Raw genomic sequence first — 24,499 nt, 5'->3', positions numbered from 1 at the left:
AGCCCTGGCTATGGGCGGTGGCATACACCCGAGGGAGGGTTCGCAAAACCGCCAGACGCGCCGGCCACCCGGCCAGCCACCGAGCCAACCATCCATCCATCCATTCATCCATTCATCCATCCATCTGTCCATCTATCCATTCATCCATCCATCCATTTATTCTTCGATTCGTCCATTCGTTCGTTCAGGCTTGACACTTTAAGTATAAAAGACCAACAAAAATATAAAGTTTCAGAAACTTTATTCTGAATAAATTTAGATTTAAATAATATTACAATCTTACTTAAAAGTTAAAGTCTATACATATCACAATCTTAAGTCTATACATCTGAGATATTTCACAAGGTTTCGTATTATGTCTCACATGATTTGTACACAGTAAGTATACACTAAACTAAAGACAAAGCAAGAACTGGTACAATTCGTCAAGCACAATTTTTTCACAGCGTGTAGCCATTTCATGATTTCAGTAGTACACAATTCAGAAATATAGTTTTAGAAATATTTACAATGATTCTATTTTCTAATACACAGTTTTATAGCGGCAATAAATAGCACTTAAACATAGCCACTATCTACAAGCAATTACAAAATTAGGTATCTCATCAAAAAGTCTCATTCCTTCTGGAATGTCAATCATCAAATTTACATCATTCCTGAGATCTTAAGGAACTGGAACTGTTCTCAAGGCTTCTTACAAGACCTTCTTGATCTCGTCGTACAGGACCAGCACGAAGGCGCCGCCCATGCCGCGGAGAACGTTGGAGAAGGCTCCCTTGAAGAAAGCTGACGACCCCTCGGTCTTGAGGATTTTGCTCCAGCAGTCCAGGGTGTTCTTGTAGAGGACCTCCTTGCGGCCAGACTGCATCATCATGCGGCGCCGCACTGTGTCGAACGGGTAGGAGATGACTCCAGAGGCGGTGGTCACTCCCTGGGCGATGGCCCACGTCAGGAAGAAGTTGTTGTACTCGGCAGGCACCATGCCCTTGGCGGTGTCGAAGCCGCCGAAGTAGGCGGCGCGGTAGACGATGATGCCCTGCACGGACACTCCGAAGCCGCGGTACAGTCCGTACATGCCGTCGGCCCTGTAGATCTTCTTCAGGCAGTCGCCGAGGCCGTTAAACTCGCGCTTGCCGCCGCCTCCAACATCGGCAGCCAGGCGGGTCCGGGCGAAGTCCAGCGGGTAGACGAAGCACAGGGATGTGGCCCCTGCTGCACCGCCGGACGCCAGGTTTCCGGCAAAGTAGCGCCAGAACTGGGTCTTCTTGTCCACGCCGCCCAGGAAGACCTTCTTATAGGTGTCCTTGAAGGCGAAGTTGAGAGCCTGGGTGGGGAAGTAGCGGATGACGTTGGCCAGGTTGCCGCGCCACAGCGATGCCACGCCCTGCTCCTTTGTCACGCGGGAGAAGCAGTCCACGATGCCCTTGTACTGCTTGTCCTTGGGGATGTCCTTAGACACAGCTTGCACCTGTAGCATGGAATAAAGACGATCATAAGTAAAACTGTAAACTGGTACCACAAACCAAAGCAAAAACACGTGGCTGTTCTAAAATTGTTTATAACATACGTAGATGTTCTAGAACTTGCACTGGAAAACAAAACACGCGTACGCGAAATACTAACATAAGTAGACCAGCCCGTCCAAGATACTGCTAAAGATACGATCAAGTCTATGAACTAGAAGTAAAGCAAGGGTACACGCGTAATCGAGTACACTGCAAAGTTCATTAAATACAAGCATTAATAGAGTAGCCCGTCACGTTTCCAACTTTGGTGAAAACATTAACTGTTAAAAACGATCAAGAAGACTAAAGAACTAGAAGCTAACCTTGGGCGTTCCAGAACCATCTTTGTAAAACAAAAGAACACTCAAGTACTGCTAACAACACAAGTCTAGGAACTACTTAAGAAGTTTCCTTACCTGAAGGAGCAGCTTGACACGCTCGATGGGTGCCACGACCGTCTTGGAGACTCCGGCGGAGATCCCTCCAGCCAGGAAGTCCTTGATGAATCCGAATGCGTCAGACATCTTCGACGATAAACTCTTCAAAATTCCACAAATGGAAAGTTCAAGATTAAAAAATAAAGTAGCTTGCGAGGAGTTGAACTCTTTGAGTCAATCAAGCAAAAACTGATGCCCGTGTGCGATTTGCGCCGCCTTTTATACCCTCCTGTGCACTGGGGAACAATGGAAATTGAACAGGGCGCTCTGACCTGCTGCCTTCTGATTGGCTAATCAGGACCTGCTAAGCTGTGATTGGTGAGTTAGGAGGTAAGTGGTCAGGGCAACCTGCCCTACTGAACGCTGATTGGCTAATTTTACTGAAACAGCAGGGCGCCCTGACCTGCTGAACGCTGATTGGCTAGAATTATAGAAACGATGGAGATGGCCAGGTCACCCTGACCTGTTGAGCTGTGATTGGTTGGTGGTCTGTCATGCTGAACGCTGATTGGTTGATCGCTGATTGGCTAAGAGAACAATGGCGTTTGTCAAGTTTGGCTCTGATTGGCTCTTGCCAGATAGACCTCTGATTGGTCTCTCGGGATTCCATCATAAAATGATAGGCTACATCGCCGAATTGTTTTAGTGACGTCATATAGGAATGGATGTCACAATGGTACAAAATAGTCGAAAAACGCCACAGAAACAGAAGTAGCAAAACACTAGGTATTTTTTCCTCCTGAGGTCGTATTTCTACAAATCCAGGTGGTCCTTGAGGTGAATAGCTCGTTACTTTGAGCAACGATCGACAGTGAGTGAATAGAGCATTCTACAAAAGGATTTTAGGGAAATTGGGACCAAAAATTAGCAAACATTTCTAGCGTATCTCCGATGGAGCGATTCTCTAGATCTAAATCCGCTGGCAGAGAGTTGTAGTCGAAAAGTGTTTAATAAATTGATATTCAGCGCTATTGTTGTATCAGTAGCGCTTACGTGTAACGATGTCATATAGGTTTGACTATATACTAGTACGTTGTCACGTGGCTTATTTTAGACACTTGTTCCCGATTTTCAATTAAGGTTCTCTAATGCTAACCTCCATAGCAAGCTCTCTGAGGCCTTTTTTTGGCCCATTATACACTTTTCCTGGCTATTTCTTTTTGTACTGGGTCGCTGATTTCTGGCCTTATCTGACTACCGGCCGAGAGCCTGCTATGGAGGCTACTCTAATGCCAGGGAAGCCACTTGTTATTGCCCCAGCATTAGCCAACGTTGAAAAGTCGCGAGCCAGCGCCACCTAAAATAAAAGCTGGGCCCGCTAGAAGTTTGCGAAGGAGGCTAGATGATATGGTCTCTCATGAAAATAGGATCAGGCTAAAGCTCGGTATTTTTTTGCACAACGTTTTTTTTTCGGCACGCTCGCATCAGTTTTAGGGTGCACAGAGGATGTCCCCCATACAATCATTGTGGCCTTGTCAAGGCGTAGTGAAATATCTATACGTTATCATGACAACTAAAAAGTACAACGTAATGGGAAAACATGTCTAAACGAGTGTTAAGAAGAGGAAAGAGGCTTTAGTTTTAGATGAAGATGAATTATAACGTAACCTTTCTAGTACTGTACACTTCTACGTTAGTCATCTGACTCAATGCATTACCTTCATGTTGGGCAATGATATGCAATAAAGAGCAGTGTCATTTTCATTGCCATTCATTACTGTTTGGTTCAATATTACACCGTACGGATTCCCTTTGCTTTGTTTCTAAAGCTGAATGGATTCGCGGTCAATAACCTTGGCTTAACGCCAGCTCCTTCTGTCTACTTGTATTGTACACCTGGTCTAACCGCCCCTATCTATCAATTTGGCGTAACACACCCCTCGCCATGCACGCGACGGTGGCTTACTAATGACCTGCCACACTTAAGCCCTGTTTATCTTAACTACAGGCGTACGTTGTTTTAAGCTGTTAACCACCAGAATGCCCCTACTGTACTTGGTAAAATGAGTCACGTTCTATAATAGAACTCATCATCGGAAAACCTGGAAGAAATTTGTAATTTTGTAACATTAACGGTAATTTTGACCCTCGTTGTTTCCCATCATTATTGATCTTCGTGCGTTCATTATGTTTAATGTTAAATGTTCAGTATTTTTCCTTCATGTTCATTTCATTTCATTACGTTTAATTTTCTACATTGTTGTATAAGTCTTAGATTTCATTATTCGTACTTAAAAGGACTCTAGGAAGAATAGTTATAGGAGATCTGAATAAAACAAACAAACAATTAGTTCATCTGTCATTTTGTTCAGCATATCAAAGTGTAACCTCCTTGAACACACACATAATCCTGGAGTTTTTCTTCTGCGTTTAAGCGGACTGAGCACATGCATATGTGCGGAGGTTCACTTCAAACATAGTTTATTGAGACTCCTTGATACGAGTGACTTTTACTGTAGGTTAATTAAGTGACATGAGTTCATTTACAGGCTTTTCCAGTTTGTCATTGATCCTTACACTACCAACGTTGGCGTCAGTAGTGACCCGTATGCAAATAGGTTCACCTTTGTGTTTGTGTTTGGTATCACTAACATTTTTGCGTTTGAAAGGGTATGTGCGGATTGATACAATGAAGTGAAGGTGATGTGACGAAAGAATTAAGATTTTTTTCGTGTGAGCTGACTAAGCATGTGCACTTCCTCTGAAACTAGAATGTTTAATTTAACTCTGCAGGTGTTGCTGTTCAAGGCCACCAAAGCAAGATTGGAAATTTTTTTTGGTATCAAATGTTTGTGTTGAACTATTTTGCGACCCTTGCGGACGTATATCATCACGTTAAACGACCAATGGCAGACATTCAAGTCTACAATTAAGGTTGCCGACAGTTGCTGTTAACAATTCACCTAATACGCGTTATTAATTTGCCATCTTCACGAGTCATTTAATTGCGAGCGCCTTCGAAGACCTTTGAGAATTCAAGAAGCTGTCTTGGAAGAATAGACTGCGCTTAAAAGCGTCGTATGCGCCCTTAAGCAAGCACTACATCATATAACCAGGTGAGTTTTCAATCACGCTTCACTACCAGTGAAATATGTGTTAATGTTGTGCCACTGTCGGGCAGCTATTCTTAGACTCATACACCACCCTACCATACCTTACTCCTTGGAAAATAACATTCAGTGAACGGCATCTGATAGGGCGCCCTCTCAATTAAATAACGTACCATGTGGGCATTTGTTACATGTATTGTTTGTAATCTTTGTAAAGGCCTCGAATGTTAACATCAGAAAGAGAACCAACACAACACATACTTCATTCTGGGCGCACTGAGTTGACCTTTTCGACCTCTATGCCTTGCTTGCACGTCGTCTGGAAAGACCTGTATAACATTGCAAACGTCCATGTAAACTCGGACACAGCATTTATGCAGGCGCAGCCCGGCAATCCACATTGGGAAATATTATTTATGTAGAATACCAGGGGGGACCTCAGTTTAACTGTCTCAAACGTGTGCGCAAATACAAAATAAAAGCAAAGGAGGAGAGGTTAAAGGAGATGTCTTCCCTTAATAAAGGCACAACTACAAGACTGTAACTTTTATATTATTGTATTAATGTGTATATATGTAAATAACTTACAATATCCATTATTTTCAGGATGGCAGGATCAGCCAGGGAATTTGAAGGAATAACTGATGATGACCTACGCCACTTTGATTTCGTCCAAACCTTACTCCACATATCCCAGTCTCTCACGAAGGAGGAGACCACAGACGTAAAACTGTTCTGTATGCACCTCATTCCGAAAGGCAAGGCGGAAAAACTCAGAAGGGCAGTGGACGTTTTCCGCGTGCTGATTGAACTCCGCAAAATAGACCGAGAGAACTTGGACTTCGTGGAAGAAATCCTGGAAAGAATCGGACGAGAAGACCTGATCAGAGATGCCCTGAGGCCGTTCCAACCGCCGGACCGAGAGATTCCGGAAAACCCCGAACTTCAACCAAGAATCAGCGCTGAGAACGGAAATGAAGAAGGTAAGATAATAATGATAATAAAGCAATAGAGAAAACGCCCACAAACGTTTATTGACACAAAGAATACGTTATCATTTTCATGTTCACCCTCACGGAAGGGAAACATGCTGTTTTGCTACAATTCCCTACTTTTCCTCTTCTGCTTCTTCCACTTGAAACAATTACATGTACTCTGCTTCGTCTTACTCAAACATATTCCTATATCTGGTGACCAGCCCCTCAGTTCTGTCCTGCCACTTGCTACATAATGTAATCAAACACCACAGGGTGTCAGGTACACCTCTAGTAACCATGGTGACTAGTGGTGCGTACCTAAACTCATATTCAGGTTCAGGTCCGGATTCAAGTCCAGCAGTTCAGATTCAGGTCCGGACTTAAAAGGGGCATTCCACTCCACACGGGAGTGTTATTTTCCGATAGATATTGCATATTGATTTTAGGAAGTGATGACTGCATACTACTTCAAATTATACGATAATAGGGTTTGAAAAAACTTTTTTTCATATCCATTCAATTCTAGGAATTACAACGTCCAACACCTACTGGGTCGTGCACGGCCCAGCACATATGATCCAGGAAACTCTTGATCGAAACAGAAACAGCATCGCATCGCTGATCGGCACCAGGAAGTCACAGGTCAAGTTCAGAGGGTACAAGAAGCACAAGAGCATCCTGGTGCACTTCTCCGTTCCGCGGGAGAACACGGCGGTGCTGAGGCACATGGCGGATCACTCCGACCCGAGACTTGTGTACATGGGCGTCAAGTCTCTGCAGATCGATGCAGAACGTCCCATCAAAGTCACGCAAGGGGCAATGTTGAATGGTGGGTTCATTTAGTCCGCGTGTTTTCCCGCTATTTTGCTGTCTTCCTCCTTTTGATTGACAAAGACTGATACTTATAATCGTCAAATAGTGCAACTTCGTGAAAAGCGAAAGTGAAATGGATTACTTTCACTTTCTTCTCGGTTGTCATATCTTGGGAACTCTCGAGAGATTCTGAGATACTTACTTACAGTTGTTCCAATTGTCCCCGACCCCTTTCTCTTATAATGAAACGTGGGTTTCACTTTCGTTCATTTCAGATATCAAAAGACAACGTCCAGTCGATGACATCGAAGTAGGGTGCAGTACCAAGACCAAGCAGCAGAGGGCACCACAGAGCTGGACAAGCCTGTCTGCCCTGAACCTGTTCTCGGACGCCCTGCCGCTCCATCTGCAGGCAGCCGCGAGTCTGGAGTACCAGGGCTTCTCCTACAGCCTGGTCCGGGCTCTGGTGCAGAAGGATCGGCTCAGAGAACACCAGATGAGGCAGGCTATCCAAAACTTCAGAAAGGCAGAAGCTGTGGACTCCGCAACGCTCATGACCATGCGCTCCAAGCTCACTATTGCAGAGAACAGGTTGAAGGAAGCCCTTGAGACGATCGAAGTTCTTGAGAAAGACCTCCAGCGTGCCCGCGAATACGCAGAGAAGGCCGCTAAGCAGATGACGTCGCGCCTGTCAGATTATACGGGAGAGAAGCCACCCGGAGGTTGGCCGCTGGAGTACAGAGGAGAGAAGTCTCCTGTTGGTTTGTCAACACAGGACGAGAAGGCAGAGGTAGCTACACAGACACACCTTGCGGACGATAATGGTAACGCAGGGAGACAAGCAGGCGTGGTAAAGGTGGTGCAAGTATCGACTGAAGAGGCAGCAGATGAGAGCGCTGCAGTGCTAGGTTTTGACGGTAGCAAAGATCGAAGCGACACAGGAACAATGGAGGAAACGCGACCCATTAGGGCAAAGGGAGCAGCACTTGGTGCTATTAGCGGAGAGAGGTGGAGGAATACATTTACTTTTGGTGAGCCGGGAAAAGAACCTGGTAAATTCGACAACCCATACGACGTTGTGGTGTCGCCTAGCAACGAGATATTTGTGGTCGAAAAGGGCAACAAACGAGTCCAAGTCCACGACACAGAGGGTGTCTATCTCCGACACTTCCCAACACTGGTGCCTGGTGCAGAGGACGGAGAGATGACACCGCATGACATTTCTATCGATGACAGCGACAGCACGGTGTGGGTAGTGGGAGACGACGGTAAAGCAAACCATCACGTCGTTCAATACAGCAAGGACGGAATCGCCATGAGGAAGTTTAGCCTCCCGAGGATCAGGTATTACCGAGGAATTGCGGTGGACAGTCGCAGTCGCCACATCCTGGTGACTGAGGCGGATAGGGGCCATGGTGATGTGCAGGTATTATAAAGCTGACCCCCTTTGCTAATGTTTATCTTTTATAGGATTTCCTTTATGCTACATGCTCGAGTCAATGTTTTATTAGTCAAAACTTAAGTCAAAACTTTAAGAGTTTATTACACTTTTTATTGATAAATGATACTGATCTGTAGTGTATTTGCAACAACTATTGTAATGAATCTGTAATTTGTATTACCCGTAGCGAAGAAAAGCCGAGAGAGAGTATTTTAATTGCAAACACAATTGTAATGAATTTGCAAATCAGCCATAGGCAGTGAGGGATTTTATTTTGGATAAACCATTTATCAATTCATCATCATCATCACCAGGTGTTCCGCCCAGACGGCTCGCTGGTGAGGAGGTTCGTGCATCCAGAAATGCAGTACCCTCGGTACTTACTGTGGACTTGGACGGAAACGCCGTTGTGTCGGACTGTGCGACCGACTCTGTCTACAAGTATGACGGCTCGGGGAAGTTCCTCCTCAGGTTTGGGGGCAGAGGATGCGGCAAAGGTCAGCTGCGTTTCCCCCGCGGGGTCTGTACGGACAGTCAGGGCCACATCATCGTAGCAGACTCTTCCAACTGTCGAGTACAGATATTCACAAGTCGCGGCGAGTATGTCTGCCATGTCGACACAGGGGCTGGGATACAGGGCGTCGCCGTGGGCCCGGAGGGTCAACTGGTACTCACGAATTGGGATGACGACACAGTGACTATATTTTCTAACAATTAATCAACATCATACATTTTATTCTCACTTCGCTCGAAGATCCAACGTCCGGAGAACTTGAGATTCCTGATGATTTTGTGTTAGCCGGGGGTACCTGGAATTTTTGTTGACGTTCTCAGAATTCTGCAAAACTGAATTATTACCTGGGTATTGATAACCTTTTTAGCATTTACATGTAGATCTACGCCATACTTGTAGTCATTAATTCATTGGTCACTACTTTGAAAACAAGTTTTCCAAACATAGTGTCGCCAGTTATGACAAACATAGCAACACTTGACATCAAATATAAGGACACGGCACAATGGTTCAGTCCCAGCTCAGTGGTTGAAAATATTTATTCACTAACAGTGACTCTTCACAAAGTAAACATTAATTTCCCTATAAAACATGACTATTCAATACAATTTGTGGGTGGCTTATACCACTTTGCGATGGGGGTCAACTTTGCCCATTACAAAGCACATATTTCCAAGAATTCACTCAGAAAATGGCTGCATTCAAATAGTGCTATCAAGTATTATCAAACAAAAATGCACAATTTTGTCTTTTGATATTCTCACGAATTGGGAAAAAGCCAACAGCTACAAATTGCAGTACTACACGGTACCAGGTGGCATCACAATTCTTACGGTGATTTGCAACTAATCACAATTTACAACAAAAAGTATGACACATTTGCTTCAACATCCAAGCCAGCATTTTTCCTTAACTTAGCATACGTAAAAGCACAGTGTGTGTGATAGAATTCTGCTTAAAATGATAGAACTCTTGCATAAAAGTACATCTTAAAATGTCAAAACATTCACAACAAATTGAATCTGACGTTGTAAAAACCATTCAAATATGTCCGCACAAACCAATCATTTACAACAATTCATTTCTTCCAGAAACTTGCTAAAACTACTAACGGTAGGTAAAGGTAGTTCCTTAGCCTTTTTGAGACTGTAAAACAGGGGTTTTTATCCACTGTGTGTAGGGCTCAGTATTGGGAGGCAGAGCCCATCCCTCTCCTTGCATTGCCTTTTACCTCCCCAACTGAAGTCAGATACCCGTACCCATATACATTATTACATAGATGGAGTGAGGAAATATGTGTAAAGTCCCTCTCCCAAGAGCACAAGATCATCAGTAGCATGCCAGGGGACTCAAACCCAGGACCTCTAGGTTCTAGGCCAAATACCCTAATCACTATTTTTTTTTTTTACCAACATGATGCCACATTGAGGACTACTAAGTATGTAATTGAACATACATACAATAAGGCACACATCAACTTTGGTTCCAAAAGCTATTTGCATATTTCCCATGATTCCAAATCCCACTATTCCATGAAACCTGCAGCTTTTGCACACATGGAAGCTCTGAGAGGCGTTTAAGCCCTCCAGGCAGAAACCTGAGTACAACACCCATTTTTGGTAAGTTTTAGAACTAACATTGAAAAAATACATGGGTCTTTTTAACAGATGTAACTAGACAGGATAAAATTACTGCTAAGTACATGTGTACATGAACTAGTATATAATATTCTCACAGCAGTGGCTACTTGCATTTGCCGCCTTGGTGTGTTTTGTGGCAGAACTGGACAGTCGAGGCAAACAAAATTACTGTGGCCACTACTAGCAGCTACATGTAAGCCCCCCGACCAAAAAAGATATAGGCTACCCCAAGGATAAAGGTGAACTAGCATTTATATACTAGGCTATGGAATGATATCAAAATTCATGTATACAATATGCAGCTCCTTAGAAGAATAAACTTGTGCATTGTAAGTTGTAACAGAGAAAAACCTCACAAATAACATTCACGTACTTGTAAGAACACTTTCATAATAAAGCTCCGAAAATTTGAAAGTAAAATCACTGCTTTCGGTGATCTTACGGCAAGCACATGACAAAGGCAAGATGACCATAATATTCCCTGGGTAAAATGTTCTTTGACATTTGTATCGATAATTTGTTTAAAATATTCACCAAGTGAAAAACTTTAAAACATACATGTCACATATAACGCTATATGTGTTGTCAATATGAACACTGTCACTGCAAACTCAACATAAAAACAGGATTATAAATAAGGAAGGGAAAATTCATAAAGAAATAAATGGCAAAGAAATAAATAAGCTGCAAAATAAGTATTTCAAGCAAAGACCTTCAGTACCTTAAAGCCACGGCAACAAATTTTTGTTTTTCTGTTAATGCTTTCTGGGTAAACAAGACTTAAATAACCTGTGTGTTACCATGGTGACAGAGAATTCTGAGCTCCTATTGGACTGATTTTCATGGTGATAAAGAATCCTGAGCTCCTATTGGACCAAGTTTTATGATGAAAATAAATCCTGAGTTCCTATTGGATGGAATTTCATGGTGGTAAAGAATCCTGAGCTCGTATTGGACCCAATTTTATGATGAAAATAAATCCTGAGCTTCTATTGGACTGATTTTCAACATGATAAGGAACCCTCGAGCTCCTATTGGACTGATTTTTATGATGATAAAGAATCCTGAGCTCCTATTGGACCAATTTTATGATGATGATAAATCCTGAGCTCCTATTGGATGGAATTTCATGCTGGTAAACAATCCTGAGCTCCTATTGGACCAATTTTTATGATGATAAAGAATCTGAGCTCCTATTGGATGGATTTTTTCATGGTGCTAAAGAATCCTGAGCTCCTATTGGATGGATTTTCATGCCGGTAAAGAATCCTGAGCTCCTATTGGGCTTCATCTGAATCTATGGGGCTAGGAAATTGGAGCTGTGCAGCTAATTTTTGACCGAAAGTGCATCAGCACACCTACTGTATATACTAGTGAAGAGTTATGTAAATAAAAGAATGTATACAGTGTACAATATACAGTATTCTTGACATTAAAGTTTTGGAAAAATAATGAAATCTTTGTTGTATTAGGTGAGCTATAGAAAACTTGGGTGCACTGGAATTTTCAAAGCTGTGTTGGCAGGTTTTGCTAACATTCTAACGATGTGAACTTTTTTCCTGTTCACCTCAGTTTTCTAGATCAACCACATGCACACAAGTGCACTTATTCTAAGATGACTTTCAAACCCTTATCTAGAATTGTAGCATGGAATGACTTGAAGGCATTTGTGCACAATAGCTAATCTCCAAGCACATCCTACAATGGCGTAAGATATTACTAAACTGGTCAAGAAGCGTACATTTGCCGTGTAGCCAAACACACTCTTAAACCGGCTTCACTCCTCTGCCAGATTTTGATACTATCTTTTGCTACCGGAGGATCTGTTTGGAGATTCAGCTTTGGCCTCATAAGACACTGGTCCTCACAGGAGTGCTTCTGGGAAGTTCGTTCTCGAAATCCGCATTGGACAGGTGATGATGGCAGGTTTTTGATAACATTCTAACTCTTTTCCTTTGCACCTAATTTAATAGGACAACCTCACTAGTGCACTTACACTAAGATGATTTCAAACCCTTATCTAGATTTGCAGCATGGAATGACTTGAAGGATAGCTTTGACCTCACAAGACACTGGTCCTCACAGGAGTGCTTCCGGGAATTTCGTTCTCGAAATCCGCATTGGACAGATGATGATTGTGCAGACGGTCTCCAATCATCGAATTCATACCGGAATCGTCCGCGGTCACATCAACCACGTACGGCTTGTCGTCCGGAACTGAAACGTCGGCGTTGGTCCGGGCGCGTTTCTTCATCCCACAGGTGATGAAAGTGAGGAAATCCTCGTGGAAGGTGGGGCAGAACGGGATGTGGCTGAAACACGCGACCTTCCGGATAAGGTTCATCCCGAACGGGAAGTTGTAGCCGTCCATGTAGCGGCCGTACTCAGGATGGTCTGTGGACGGAAAACAGGCTGTGTTAGGGGACAAATCTATGTAAACTAGGGAACCCAAACATACACTACTAACACGTTACAAGCTATCTGCCACCAAAAAATCAAGACCATAACACATCCAGGTCAAAAAATGGTCATGGTCAAAGAGCAGACTCTGAGGTACAACTAGTGATATAAGAATGAGGTATATTTATTTGACAGGTTGTGTTAGGTTTATAGTGAATATAACGGGATACTCAGAAGAGGGCTAGTGCACACACCTGTCAGCTTTTAGCTAGGATTTTAAATTTCTTGGAGAGTTGCAGTAAGTGATATAGATGCAAGTATTGTAGGGGGGATCCGGGAGCATCCAGCTTCCATGGTGCAGAGTTATAGAGAATTTTAGGTCAAATTGGTGCATTCTAAGGTATCCTGAGGGGCAAAATTACTGTCAGAGAGGTCACAGTAAAAGACTGTGACCACAAAAGACCTTGTGGCATCCCTGAGCATTCATAATTTCATGCTTGTCAGAGGATCTACTCCCCAGTGTAAGGGTGTCTAGTGCATCTAGCTTCTTGCTATTTTTAGAACAGCACATCCAAAATACACCTGGATGCATGCCTGGCTAAAAGGCTGACACCATTCTTCCACGACAGGGCTCCATTGTCACAAGATATCAAGACAAATACAGCAGGCGGAAAGACACCAGGGTTCTAGCTAGTGCATTTTAGCGTAGTGGGCCACTACGCTAAAATTTGTGACCACTACGCTAAAATAAGGGCCACTACTCTAATCTTTAACTGGTGTAGTAGTGTTTTGCTATCATTTGCTTGTTCAACAATGTCTAATCAATGTCTGAACAATGGAAAATGATGATATGCCATTCAAAACACTGTCCAAGAAATCCTTCAAATTACATGTGATGTTAACAGTGAGTGCCAACTTTTAACTCTACTTTGTCAAAATCTCACTGTGGAGGGACCAAGACCCCCATTCCACACTAATCTCCTGATTCATTCAGTGGTTGGTCGCTTCGCTACCATGCCGTTACCACTAGGCTAAAATGAAATCCTGGCTACCCTGGACACCTAAAAGCCTGCGTGGGACACTGGTAATGCTGCAGGCTGTCTACAAAGACTAAAAGAGCAGAAGGAAAAACACCTACCGTCCTCGATCCCTCTCCACTCCAGCATGCCCCTCTGCTCCAGGGTGCCGGGGATGGTGTTGTCCAAAATCAGCCCGATCAGACCCCCCACAGCCATGTTAGTGCTGAGAATCACCGTCAACACCTGGTCCAGTGCAGGCACACCTGAAACATCAAAGTTAGCTTTAAATACTAGAAGAAGTTGCATTATTTACTTATCAATAAGACTTAGATCTTTCTGTGACACATTGGGCAGCAAGTAGTCTCCACTCAGGGCGGTTTTGGGTAAGGCTTTCCGCATCCTTCAGCTTCCTAATCCCCGAAAAGACTAAGGGGATAAATGGGTGGTGAGAGTGGATTAAACAAGGACAAGCGCATAGTCTGCACAACTCATCATCATACAGAAATGAGTGGTTTCTGGCATTTTAAGTGACCTTGTGTTGTCCAGAACCAGCCCGATCAGACCCCCCACAGCCATGTTAGTGCTGAGAATCACTGTCAAAACCTGGTCCAAAGCAGGCACACCTGCAACATTTAAAACATCAGAATCAGCTTTAAGTTTAACTCACTCACTCACTATCCATTGTTTGATTATACTGCTGCTGGGATCCCTGACACAGGTAGGCAGCAGTCAGCTAGTCTTTACACTGCGCTTCCATGCGGCTCTGTCTAGTGGGTCGAACCCTTTAGACCACACAGAAATGTGTGGTTTCAGGCACTTAAAGCGCACACAACATTTTTTTTCTTAAGCCTTACCTGGGCAGCACCAGGCCGAAGATGAGGGAGAACCCCCAGGATAAAGGAGAGGTGAGCGGAGGGAACGATACTCCCGACCACTACTATCCCCAACCTCTGCTTGGAGAATAACTTAGCACGACCTACCTCACTTCAGTCAGAGAGGTAAAGTGAGTGACCTTTACCTTCTGTGGCACTATTAAAATCAGTTACTAAAACTTGAGTGCAGTACCTGTCCTTGTCTCTCCAAAAGCAAATTCAAAAAAAGAAAAAAAAGTCTCTCACCGGTGTTGATGGCGCCAGGATTTTTATTGAGCCAGCTCGGCAGCACCAGGCCGAAGATGAGCGAGAAGCCAAGGATGAAGAGGTTCCGCGAGGAGTTGAGGTCCACGTGGCGGAGGTTGGAGATCCCGACAGCCGTCACCATACCAAACGTGCAGCAGAACAGACCCCCGATGATCGGGTCCGGGATGGTCGTGAAGAGGGCGCCAAACTTTCCAAAGACCGCCAGAACGATCATAATGATGCCCCCGACTTGAATCACACGTCGGCTGCCGACCTGTAGAGATACACGGTAAGTAAGGTTTTTTTTTAAGCTGTGGGGACAGTGGTTTACTATCTACCGTGTCTAGGGCACGGTATTGTCGTGAAGAGGTAGATAATGGGGTCAGGGATGGTCGTGAAGAGGGCGCCAAACTTCCCGAAGACTACCAACACAATCATAATGATGCCTCCGACTTGGATCACGCGCAGACTGCCAACCTGTTGGGGATTCGTAAAGATAAAGATAGGATAAAAGGAAATATTTTTGAAGCTGTATCCACTGTGTCTAGGGCATGGAATGGTCGTTAAGAGGGCGCCAGACTTCCCGAATACCGCCAGGACAATCATGATGATGCCGCCAACTTGGATCACGCGTCGGCTGCCGACCTGTCGTTAAAGTAGTTCCATAGTCATTTCGAGGCCTTACGGGTAGTGCGGTGTTATCCACTGTGTCTGATCATTTTCTGTTTATTTTATCTTACCAGGTTAAAAATCACACTTGGGCTACAGTCTGTTTTTCAGGTGTCCCTGAACACATATAGAACTCAACAGTATAACTGGGGCATACACACATAAACTTGGGTAAAAGTTAACAATGCAGGTCCTGCTGACAGTTCTACATCAGTCCATTCCTTAACAATGTTGATATAGAACTGTCAATTGGACCTTGACTGGCAGTTTCTTAAAGGTTAAAGTCATAGCAACAATGGCTGCTGATGTGTAATGAGATGTTGTAGGTCACTATGGTATAAAAAAGGTTGTTGTAATGGTAATGATACTCACTCTTTTTATTGATTACATCATTTCAATATGAACCCAAGTATGAATCAAATATGAACCCTGATGTGACACTTCTTGTAGGTGTACAGAAATGAAAGGAGGACCCCATGACTGAGTCATAACCTACCTTGGTAATTCCGATGGCGCCGATGTTTTCGCTGTATGACGTTGTACCGTTCCCGGAGCCCCAGATTCCGGCGAGCAGACACCCGATCCCTTCCATCCCGATACCGCGGTTGATGGCGTGAATCGGGGGAGGCGGTGCACCGGACAGGCGAGCGCAAGCGTAGTAGTCGCCGACGGATTCGATCATGGAAGCAAGTACGCCAGCGAGCATGCCGAAAACTCCTGCGGCACTGACTGTGGGGATGCCCCATTGTCCTAAACACAAGATTACAAATATGAAGTAAGGACAAGCCAACTTGCGCGATCTCATATTTTTTTTATAGATAGAATAAAAGATTGATTTGGCAGTGTTGGACAATTTACATGCCCTATAGAAATCTACTGACCTGAACCAACTTTTTAAGGGCCCCAAATTAAACGACACATTTTTGGAAACAGACAGACCCACCAAAAACAATACCTCCATTTTCACGGAGGTGATAACGGTCATACATGTACCTGGGTAAGGGAAGTAGAACCAGGGAGAGTCGTTCAGCACACTTGTCCGAGCGTCAGTTCTAGCCAGGTACTGTGGGTTTGAGGGGTCGTCGGTGTAGGCGCCTGCTGCGGTTAGGATGGCACTCAGAATCCAGGCACAGATTATGGCAAGAATAACCTGGAGGTGGGGTGGGTATGATGTAATCATTATGGATAATAATTCTCTCTTTTGATCTAAACCTATAAGATTACAATATATGTAACAATGACATTTTAAAAGGTATGGCCTTATATTTCTAGCTTGAATCCTAACAGGGTCTAAAGGTAAACATGAATGGTAATAAAAACATCTCCACATTTTCAGACAAAAAGAAAACTTCTCTCCTCTTAACATCACAGTACCCACAAAGAGACGAATAGTGGGATCCTTTGTCTTCCACTGTCTCAGAAAAAGAGAGCAAACTGACTAAAGATTTAACGTTAGTTCACTTTTATCCGCCTCTAAACTATATCCATTGTGTTGCGAAACAGGGTTTCCAGGGATATCAAGTCCATGGACGGCAGTTTCAAATTGTACTATTTTCAAAATATTACAGTTTGAAACCGTCATCTGTCGACTTGATATCACTAAATACATTGTCCTTGAAAAGAACGGATAAACTTACTGATAAAGGTGAACTAGCCTTAGCCTGTAGACTAGAGTAGTTGAGTAATTAGCTCTGAACTGTCAGTAAGGCAAGTGTAGTCAACAAACTCACAAACAATAAGACTTACTGGGAAGAGCTTGAAGACTGGCCACCAGATGACTCCACACCGCCCCTTCCTCCAGCCGATAGCCGGGGCCTTGTAGTTACTCAGGTACTGGGAGAACAGCAGCACTAGGAATATGGTACTGGAAATGGAGGAACAGTAAATAGTGAACTTAAAATTATTATGGACGGAGACGCCATAGACTTTCTACAATTATAGAACTCTGACCCAGCTTAAACATTCGTCTGTGTTGGTAGAAGTGATTCGGAGCTGCACTTTTCAAAATTGTAATTTGGTCCACTGATCACAGAGTCCGATGTTCTATCTCTCATAGTATCTGTATGAACTGATGTCATGTCTTGTTACAAAGAGTTGAATTGCTCTTAAAAAAGACCGATGCTGTTCTGTTGAAAAGTTAGGTAGGTTTTTTGTCTATTTCCATGGATAAATAAAGGCCCAAACAAACACAAAACTTACAAAACAGCGATGCCCCACTGCACCCCGCAGAAGTTAGCCGCGGGCTCGAACAGCGACAGACCAACCAGAGCGATCGTCGGCGCGATGGCGAGGGGCCCGATGAAACGCAGCATGATGCCGATCAGCCCACTGAAACCGATGAAGACTTGGAACAGCGCCGACACCATGATGGCACCCTGGATCTGTGGGTACAGAAACAGACATTGTGATTAAGGAGGGTCGATGAAAGTTCGACATCCAGGTAATAAGATACGCCAAAAAGCAGTTACTCAAACAGCTGGATACGATTTTGGAAACGGTCAGACGTTTCAAACGGTATCCACCATCTTTCGTCATCATTGTCACTGACGAAAGATAGTAGATTCCATCTGAAACATCTGGCCATTTCCAAAATCATATCCAGCTGCTTGAGTAAGTGCCTAACATATTAAGGAGGTGTTGATAATGTTGCAGAATTGCTTTCCGACATGTTCTCATTTGTGTAGCAATAGAAAATTGTGCTTGTACATTGTGAAATCTGAATCAGTACAATTGAAATATGATGTTGTCAACCCTCTGCAACAACCTAAACATAAGGAATTAATCACTACCAACACGCATTCACTACATTTACACTTAAGACACAGCGACAAACAGACAACGGAAGGAACACGTTTGGACACTTTGGATGCTAAGACTTAACTGAAAACTGAAAAGTTTATTTGAAAAATCGAACGAGTCGAAAACTGTCGCAATCTAAGAACGTACCATTCTTACAAAGGTAAAGATTCAAGGTAAAGTATTGACATGTTCTCCTACCTCCCGGAGCCTCTGCTGCCATGTCTCATCCTCGCCGAACCCTTACAGACAAGACCATTTCTCCAAACTCAGGAAAAACCCCTGATTATGAAATTACCTTCCGAAACTAAAGGCTAGTAAAGTATTGACATGTTCTCCTACCTCAGCCTTTGCAGCCACGTCTTGTCCTTGCCGAACCCTTCTCTCACCGAACCCTCCCACTTCTCCAAACTCAGGGAAAACCCCTGATTATGAAGTTACCTTCTGAAACTAAAGGCTAGTAAAGCATTGACATGTTCTCTCACCTCCCTCAGCCTCTGCTGCCATGTCTCGTTCTCGCAAAACCCTTACGGACAAGACCACTTCTCCAGACTCAGGAAAAACCCGATTATGAAATTACTACCCGAAACTAAAGGCTAGTAAAGCATTGACATGTTCTCTCACCTCCCTGAGCCTCTGCTGCTTGAAACATCATCCAGTCCAGACCAATACGAGTACCACTTTAACTACTGAATACTACCACGCTTATACCGGCTATATTGATACAGATACAGATACTGCTGCAGCTAGGACAGCCTCATTACCCTGGGAGAAGGAGGGTATCTACTAGCTGTGGTTCACAGTAAAGATTCACGGTAAAGAAAACATTAACGAGTTCTCTTGCCTCCCTGAGCCGCTGCTGCCAGGTCTCGTTCTCACTGAACCCTGGACCCGCCCACCTCTCCAGACTCAGGAAAAACCCCTGATGATGTAATTACTTTCCGAAATTAAAACATTAACATGTTCTCTCACCTCCCTCAGCCTCTGCTGCCATGTCTCGTCCTCACCGAACCCCTCCTCCCCCTCCGCCGGACACGACCACTTCTCCAGGCTCAGGATGGCGAACGTCGGCACCAGGAAGGTGTACGTGCCGCCCTGAACAATGGGCAGCCTGTCGGAGGCAAACAGTTCAAATTCTTAATAGTGCTACTACATTTTTCAATCTTATTGGAGCCTGTTTAAGTATTTTGTTAGCTTATGAAGGTACCATGAAGGTATAAGTACCCCCCTGGACAATCGGCAGCCTTTCAGAGGCAAACAGTCAAAGTTACAGTACTTATAGTGCTAAGTACTACATTTACTGTAAATGCACTTAGGTTCACAGCGATTTAAATTCGCAGTACCGCGAAAGTACTGACACGATAACCGCGAACATTTCTGCTTTTACAGTTTTATACATCGGCACCGGGAAGGTGTAGGTGCCACCCTGAACGATGGGCAGCCTGTCAGAGGCAAACAGTTCAAAGTTAATACTGGTATCACATTTTAAGCATATGTAGGCACCAGGAAGGTGTACGTGCCGCCCTGGACAATAGGCAGCCTTTCAGAGGCAAAACAGTTGAAATTATCAATAGTATTACATGTGTACTACATTTGTCCATCTTAATTCATTATTGGGGCCTATTGTTGTTGATTCTTGTTTTAAATCTGTCATTTTAAGCATATGGAAGTACCAGCAACGTGAATGTACCGCCTTCGACAATGGGTAGACAAATAGTCCAAGTAATTACCGGTAATAGTATTACATGTACACTACATTTGTCTATTTCATCGGGGCCTGTTGTTGTTGATTTTTGTTGTTAACTTGTCATTTTAAGCATATGAAGGTAAATTTTAATCAGTTTTATGCAATTGAAAGTTCAAGATATATTGGATGCATGGAATGATATTTTTTGTTTGTCACAAGGAGCAAATTCTTAAGACAGAGGAATGGGCCCTGAAAACAGGGTATTGCTAAAGTTTGATACAACAAGCAACAAGAAGAGCATGATGACAAACTTGAGCTCACCTGATTCCAATGGTGGTCTGCATCAGTGTGGACAGCCCCGACACGAAGAAGATGGTACTGATCAGCTGTCCCTTCGCAACGTTGTTCTCCCCGACGCACAGCGGACCGGACAGGATCAGGGGCAGGGCAACGGTAGCACCAAACATCGTCAGGTAGTGCTGCAAACAAGGAAGAAGTGAGTGAGTGAATGAATGGTTTATTTTTTTTACAGATAGATGCTTAAAATAACAGACTTGGGCAGATTCACTATTATTTAGGGATGCCCCTGTAGCTTAATCACATACATAGGCTGAATACTTTTTTTCATGAATGAATGAATGTTTTTTTTAGATCATTGTGATCAGATAAAAAGATCATAGGCATACGCTGAATTGCATACTTTTTAAACATATACATACTTAAAATCATTGACTTAGACAAATATCCCTGTAGCTCAACTGGTAGCAGCCTCACTGCCACAGTTGAGCTCCTGGTTCCAGTTAGTTAGTTTGTAAGGCCTAGGAAAAATGTTGTTTCCTGTTTCAGTCCTGATAAAATTAGGGTAGGTAGGTAGGTAGAGGTTATCTTTTGCTTTCAATTCTTTTTTTTTTTTTATTCAACTGGCCAAAACTCAAAATTATGGTGAACCACAGCAAGCTTGTATAATACAAGCTTGCTGTGGTTCACCATAATTTTGAGTTACAATTACAATTACAATTACAGTTACAATTTGTAACAGAATAGTAAAATATAAACATATGAAATAGAAACAAATTACATGTAGTAGAATAGAAACAGACAGTAAAGCAATTTTTATTAGAGTAGAATAAATTTCCACTTTGACAACCCTTCAAATAATTTTTGTAATTGTATTCGTGATAGTTCTTCGAAAAATCAATTTGCAAAATAAAATTCACAACTTCAACAACTTGGCATGTAATTTGGAGGTAACAAAAAAATTGAGTACCGTGCTTTTTCTTATGATAGAGTCCTTAAGAGGAATTTTACAATTTGGTATATATTTGGAGTGGGAGAGGGGCAAATATCTAAGAATTTTCCTTACAAAATCAGTAAGAATTTCAAACGAATACTGCACCTCTATATGGCAGTATTGTAAACCAAAATTATTTCTATTAATCTACTTGAGATCTTAAGGCCCATTATTAAGTTAATCATTAGCCAAAAATCAAACTAATAAAGAAATGGCGCGAAAAGACAACAGGCGCCAAAACAAAACAAAGGATTCGGTCGGAGTGACCTCTTGTTTATACACTGTCTGCCAAATAAATCAAACTTTCACCTGGAATCCGAGCAAAATACACATCGGCCATGGCGGGATGTCTTCGATGGTGTACTGTAGGTCCAAATCGTTGTAGGGCGGCGGATCGGAAACCGGCGTGGACGAGCGGACAGTGGACGGGAGGCCGCCCAGATCGTCCTCGGGGCCCCTTGCCGTGAAGCTCCGAAGCTCTTCGTCGACGACTTCGTTGTGTCGCTTCTCCTGGGAGAAATCGATCGGAAACATCGTGAAGGATCAGTCGAGAAAATTCCGGATCCGTAGGACAGAAAACTCCACGTGGTTTTGTAGAGGAAATATGTCAGCACGCCCTGAAAAAATCGGGTTAGTCACTCCTGCGGTTACGTCCGGGATCATGTACATGAGTCATCTGGCCGCACTTTTCGGATTGCGCGCCATTTTCTCGCCATCACGTGCAGAGTGCATGCTAGCCCTGTAGCCAATCAGCGTCCGTATTTTGTTTACCCATAGCCAATCAGTATCCAGCGTCTAGCGTCTGGGAGGGTATAGCTCAGGAATAGACTACGCATTGGTAGGTAGTATTAGTAGAAACAAAAGATATTTACTGCACAAAGTATTTTCTTAAATGTAACATATATAAAATTATGAATCTCTTGCTATGATTAATCTGGGTAAAGTTAAAGTTTTAAATGTATGAATGTATGAATTTGACCCTTTTAAAATTAAAAAAAGATAAAACGTATTTTCCCTCCAATTTAATAGCTCCGTCCAACCAGTGAAAGACAGGACCACTTCATTTTAGGGAGATATTTCTTTTATAAACATGGCAAAAATCAAACATTTTGTCCAGATTTGCTCCTATTGATTCTATCTGATCTAGATACTAATTTATATTCGTTGTCTTAGATTTCTATTCAAAATATTCTCATAAAAGACCAAGAAATATTTCAAATAATGCATTCAACTCCCCTTTAGGGGTCAACTAAAGGCCAGCCTATGTAAACTTGCATATTCACACTTTTACATGGAAAAGAGCTCAATCTGACAAGCGAAAACATGGTAAACTTGACAACCATTTAAGTACAGCATAGAAAATTTATTCGAGTGGAGAATCTGACTTGTGTAAACATGTCAGAAGTTGTAGTTGTAGCGATTTTGTTGTAACACTATTCATCGGTTACAAGAGGAAAGGGACACCTGTTACTTTTTGCCATTTTTAAATGTAACAAGTTTATCTTTCAACTGTAGAAGTGAGGGGTCCAAAACAATGCAACGTGGAAAGTATGTTTTGAATTGATATCAACAAAGAAATACAAAAGTACTGAAAAGACAAAAATAGAAACTTATTATGTAACCTTCTAAAAAAATGGTACAGTCCACTTTAAAGACCACAACATTGCAACAGACAATGTATACACAACAAAATTGGAGCAAAGGTGAAATCGCGTTTCTGATGTTCCTTCCTCGCTCAGACCTTTCTTTCACCCCGAATGCACTTACGCTAAAGACAGGGCCACATGGCCCCTAAGGCTAGGTAACGTGCGTAATTTAAAACAAGCTGACCACCATAAACAACATGCTTCGAGGGGCTAACCCTCTACTAAAAGTACAGTCAAGCCTACAGTCAGAGTTTCCCTCCAAGCCTTCTGGTGACCTCTTACTAACATATTCAGTTTGAAAAGTCTGAGAAGCATAAAAACAAACAAATTAAAGTGGCTATATCTATGACACGTCCATAAAGGTTAGACATCCAGGTAATGAAAAACGCCAAGTCATGAGCATTTACTCAAGCAACTGGATATGATTTTGGTAATCCTGTCAAGTTGCTTGAGTAATTGCTATTTGGAGTGTCTTCTATGACCTTTAACTTAGTTTAAGTCTCTTCACACCCCGACTCCAGGAAGAATAGTGACATGTAAATAAAACCAAATCACGGGACTTGAAAAATTACCAGAGTCGGTGGACAGTTCGTCACTCTAGATATGAATCTTAGTACCCGTTTCAGTGGAAATAATTGTCAGAGGAGCCACCGATTACAAGGAGTGGCCAGGTAGTCCTACTACAGAGGTTACCACTAGTGCAGGTATGCGTGCCGTAGTACTAGTAGTCGTGAGTAGTGTTGAGTACTTGTCTACCTCGGGAGGTTCGATCCAAAATATCGGGCCATCGATGCCCTCTTTCGGCTCCACGCCTCTAGCCTGCGCGAAGATTCGCCTGAGCTCGTCTCGACTGCTGTGGAACACAGAATCCGACCCTGCGGTGGACGCTTCGGTGCCGGCCACGGACGACATGCTTGTCTTCTTCGGCGGCTAACGCAACAGGTACTACTACAGGTAACTACGGATGGCCCAAGCTGCCCCCGTTTCGCATGATTGGTGTTCCGGTTTGGTGATTTACAAAAGAGCCAATGTTTTGCGCTGAATACAATGCCCATCAGATTCTAGAAGGCACTGTTGTCTTTAAGTTGTTGTTTCTGCTCTCCGTTTCTGTTAGTAGAAACGTTTGTAGATGCGCAAGATTTCACAGCTTTTCAGAGGTGTGTGTAACAAAAATGGGTAGCTAGAAAAAAAATACGTTGTCTCCGAACTTCTGCTTGTAGATTATCGACTTCACATAACCTTTCACCCCTAGATCTGACCAATGAATGACCTCTCGTACCCCGGCCACACAATGGACAGGTTGGACAGGTATGTCAGGCGTTCCACCTACGGGCAAACATAGCCTCCGTAACAGACTTTCTAGAGCCTTCTTTTTCGGCTCATAATGCAGAGCAAGGAGGTTAAAACAACCTCCTTGTGCAGAGGGAGGCCGTGCACCAGGTGGAGAGACAACCTGCAGAAACATCTAGGCCCCACCTGGCGACAGACTGCAAAAT

At 43.3% G+C, this 24,499-nt stretch overlaps 3 protein-coding genes across 3 annotated transcripts; 1 reads left to right on the top strand and 2 right to left on the bottom strand.

Annotated features, from left to right (window-relative positions):
• Positions 1-519: 519 nt before the first annotated feature.
• Positions 520-2,152, bottom strand: LOC118424667 (ADP,ATP carrier protein-like). Its single transcript, XM_035833327.1, has 2 exons — positions 1,922-2,152; positions 520-1,468 (listed from the first exon to the last, which is right to left on the bottom strand). The coding sequence occupies exons 1-2, from the start codon at positions 2,027-2,029 to the stop codon at positions 695-697; spliced, it is 882 nt and encodes a 293-aa protein (XP_035689220.1). The 5' UTR covers positions 2,030-2,152; the 3' UTR covers positions 520-694.
• A 2,015-nt stretch (positions 2,153-4,167) lies between these two features.
• On the top strand, positions 4,168-10,127 carry LOC118424661. Its single transcript, XM_035833319.1, has 5 exons — positions 4,168-4,998; positions 5,599-5,975; positions 6,496-6,798; positions 7,058-8,208; positions 8,538-10,127. Exons 2-5 carry the CDS (start codon positions 5,600-5,602, stop codon positions 8,775-8,777), a joined length of 2,070 nt encoding a protein of 689 aa, XP_035689212.1. The 5' UTR covers positions 4,168-4,998; position 5,599; the 3' UTR covers positions 8,778-10,127.
• Positions 10,128-12,439: 2,312 nt separating this feature from the next.
• Positions 12,440-24,090, bottom strand: LOC118425042 (solute carrier family 23 member 1-like). Its single transcript, XM_035833857.1, has 13 exons — positions 23,760-24,090; positions 21,667-21,867; positions 20,388-20,545; positions 19,352-19,490; positions 18,865-18,931; positions 18,581-18,621; positions 17,783-17,964; positions 17,330-17,447; positions 16,577-16,733; positions 16,080-16,333; positions 14,915-15,188; positions 13,916-14,059; positions 12,440-12,771 (listed from the first exon to the last, which is right to left on the bottom strand). The coding sequence occupies exons 1-13, from the start codon at positions 23,913-23,915 to the stop codon at positions 12,440-12,442; spliced, it is 2,223 nt and encodes a 740-aa protein (XP_035689750.1). The 5' UTR covers positions 23,916-24,090.
• Between the last annotated feature and the right edge of the window lie 409 nt (positions 24,091-24,499).

This window comes from Branchiostoma floridae, chromosome 10 (genome assembly GCF_000003815.2).
Source record: "Branchiostoma floridae strain S238N-H82 chromosome 10, Bfl_VNyyK, whole genome shotgun sequence".
Lineage (NCBI taxonomy): Eukaryota > Metazoa > Chordata > Leptocardii > Amphioxiformes > Branchiostomatidae > Branchiostoma > Branchiostoma floridae.
This window is presented reverse-complemented; position numbering and strand designations above follow the sequence as displayed.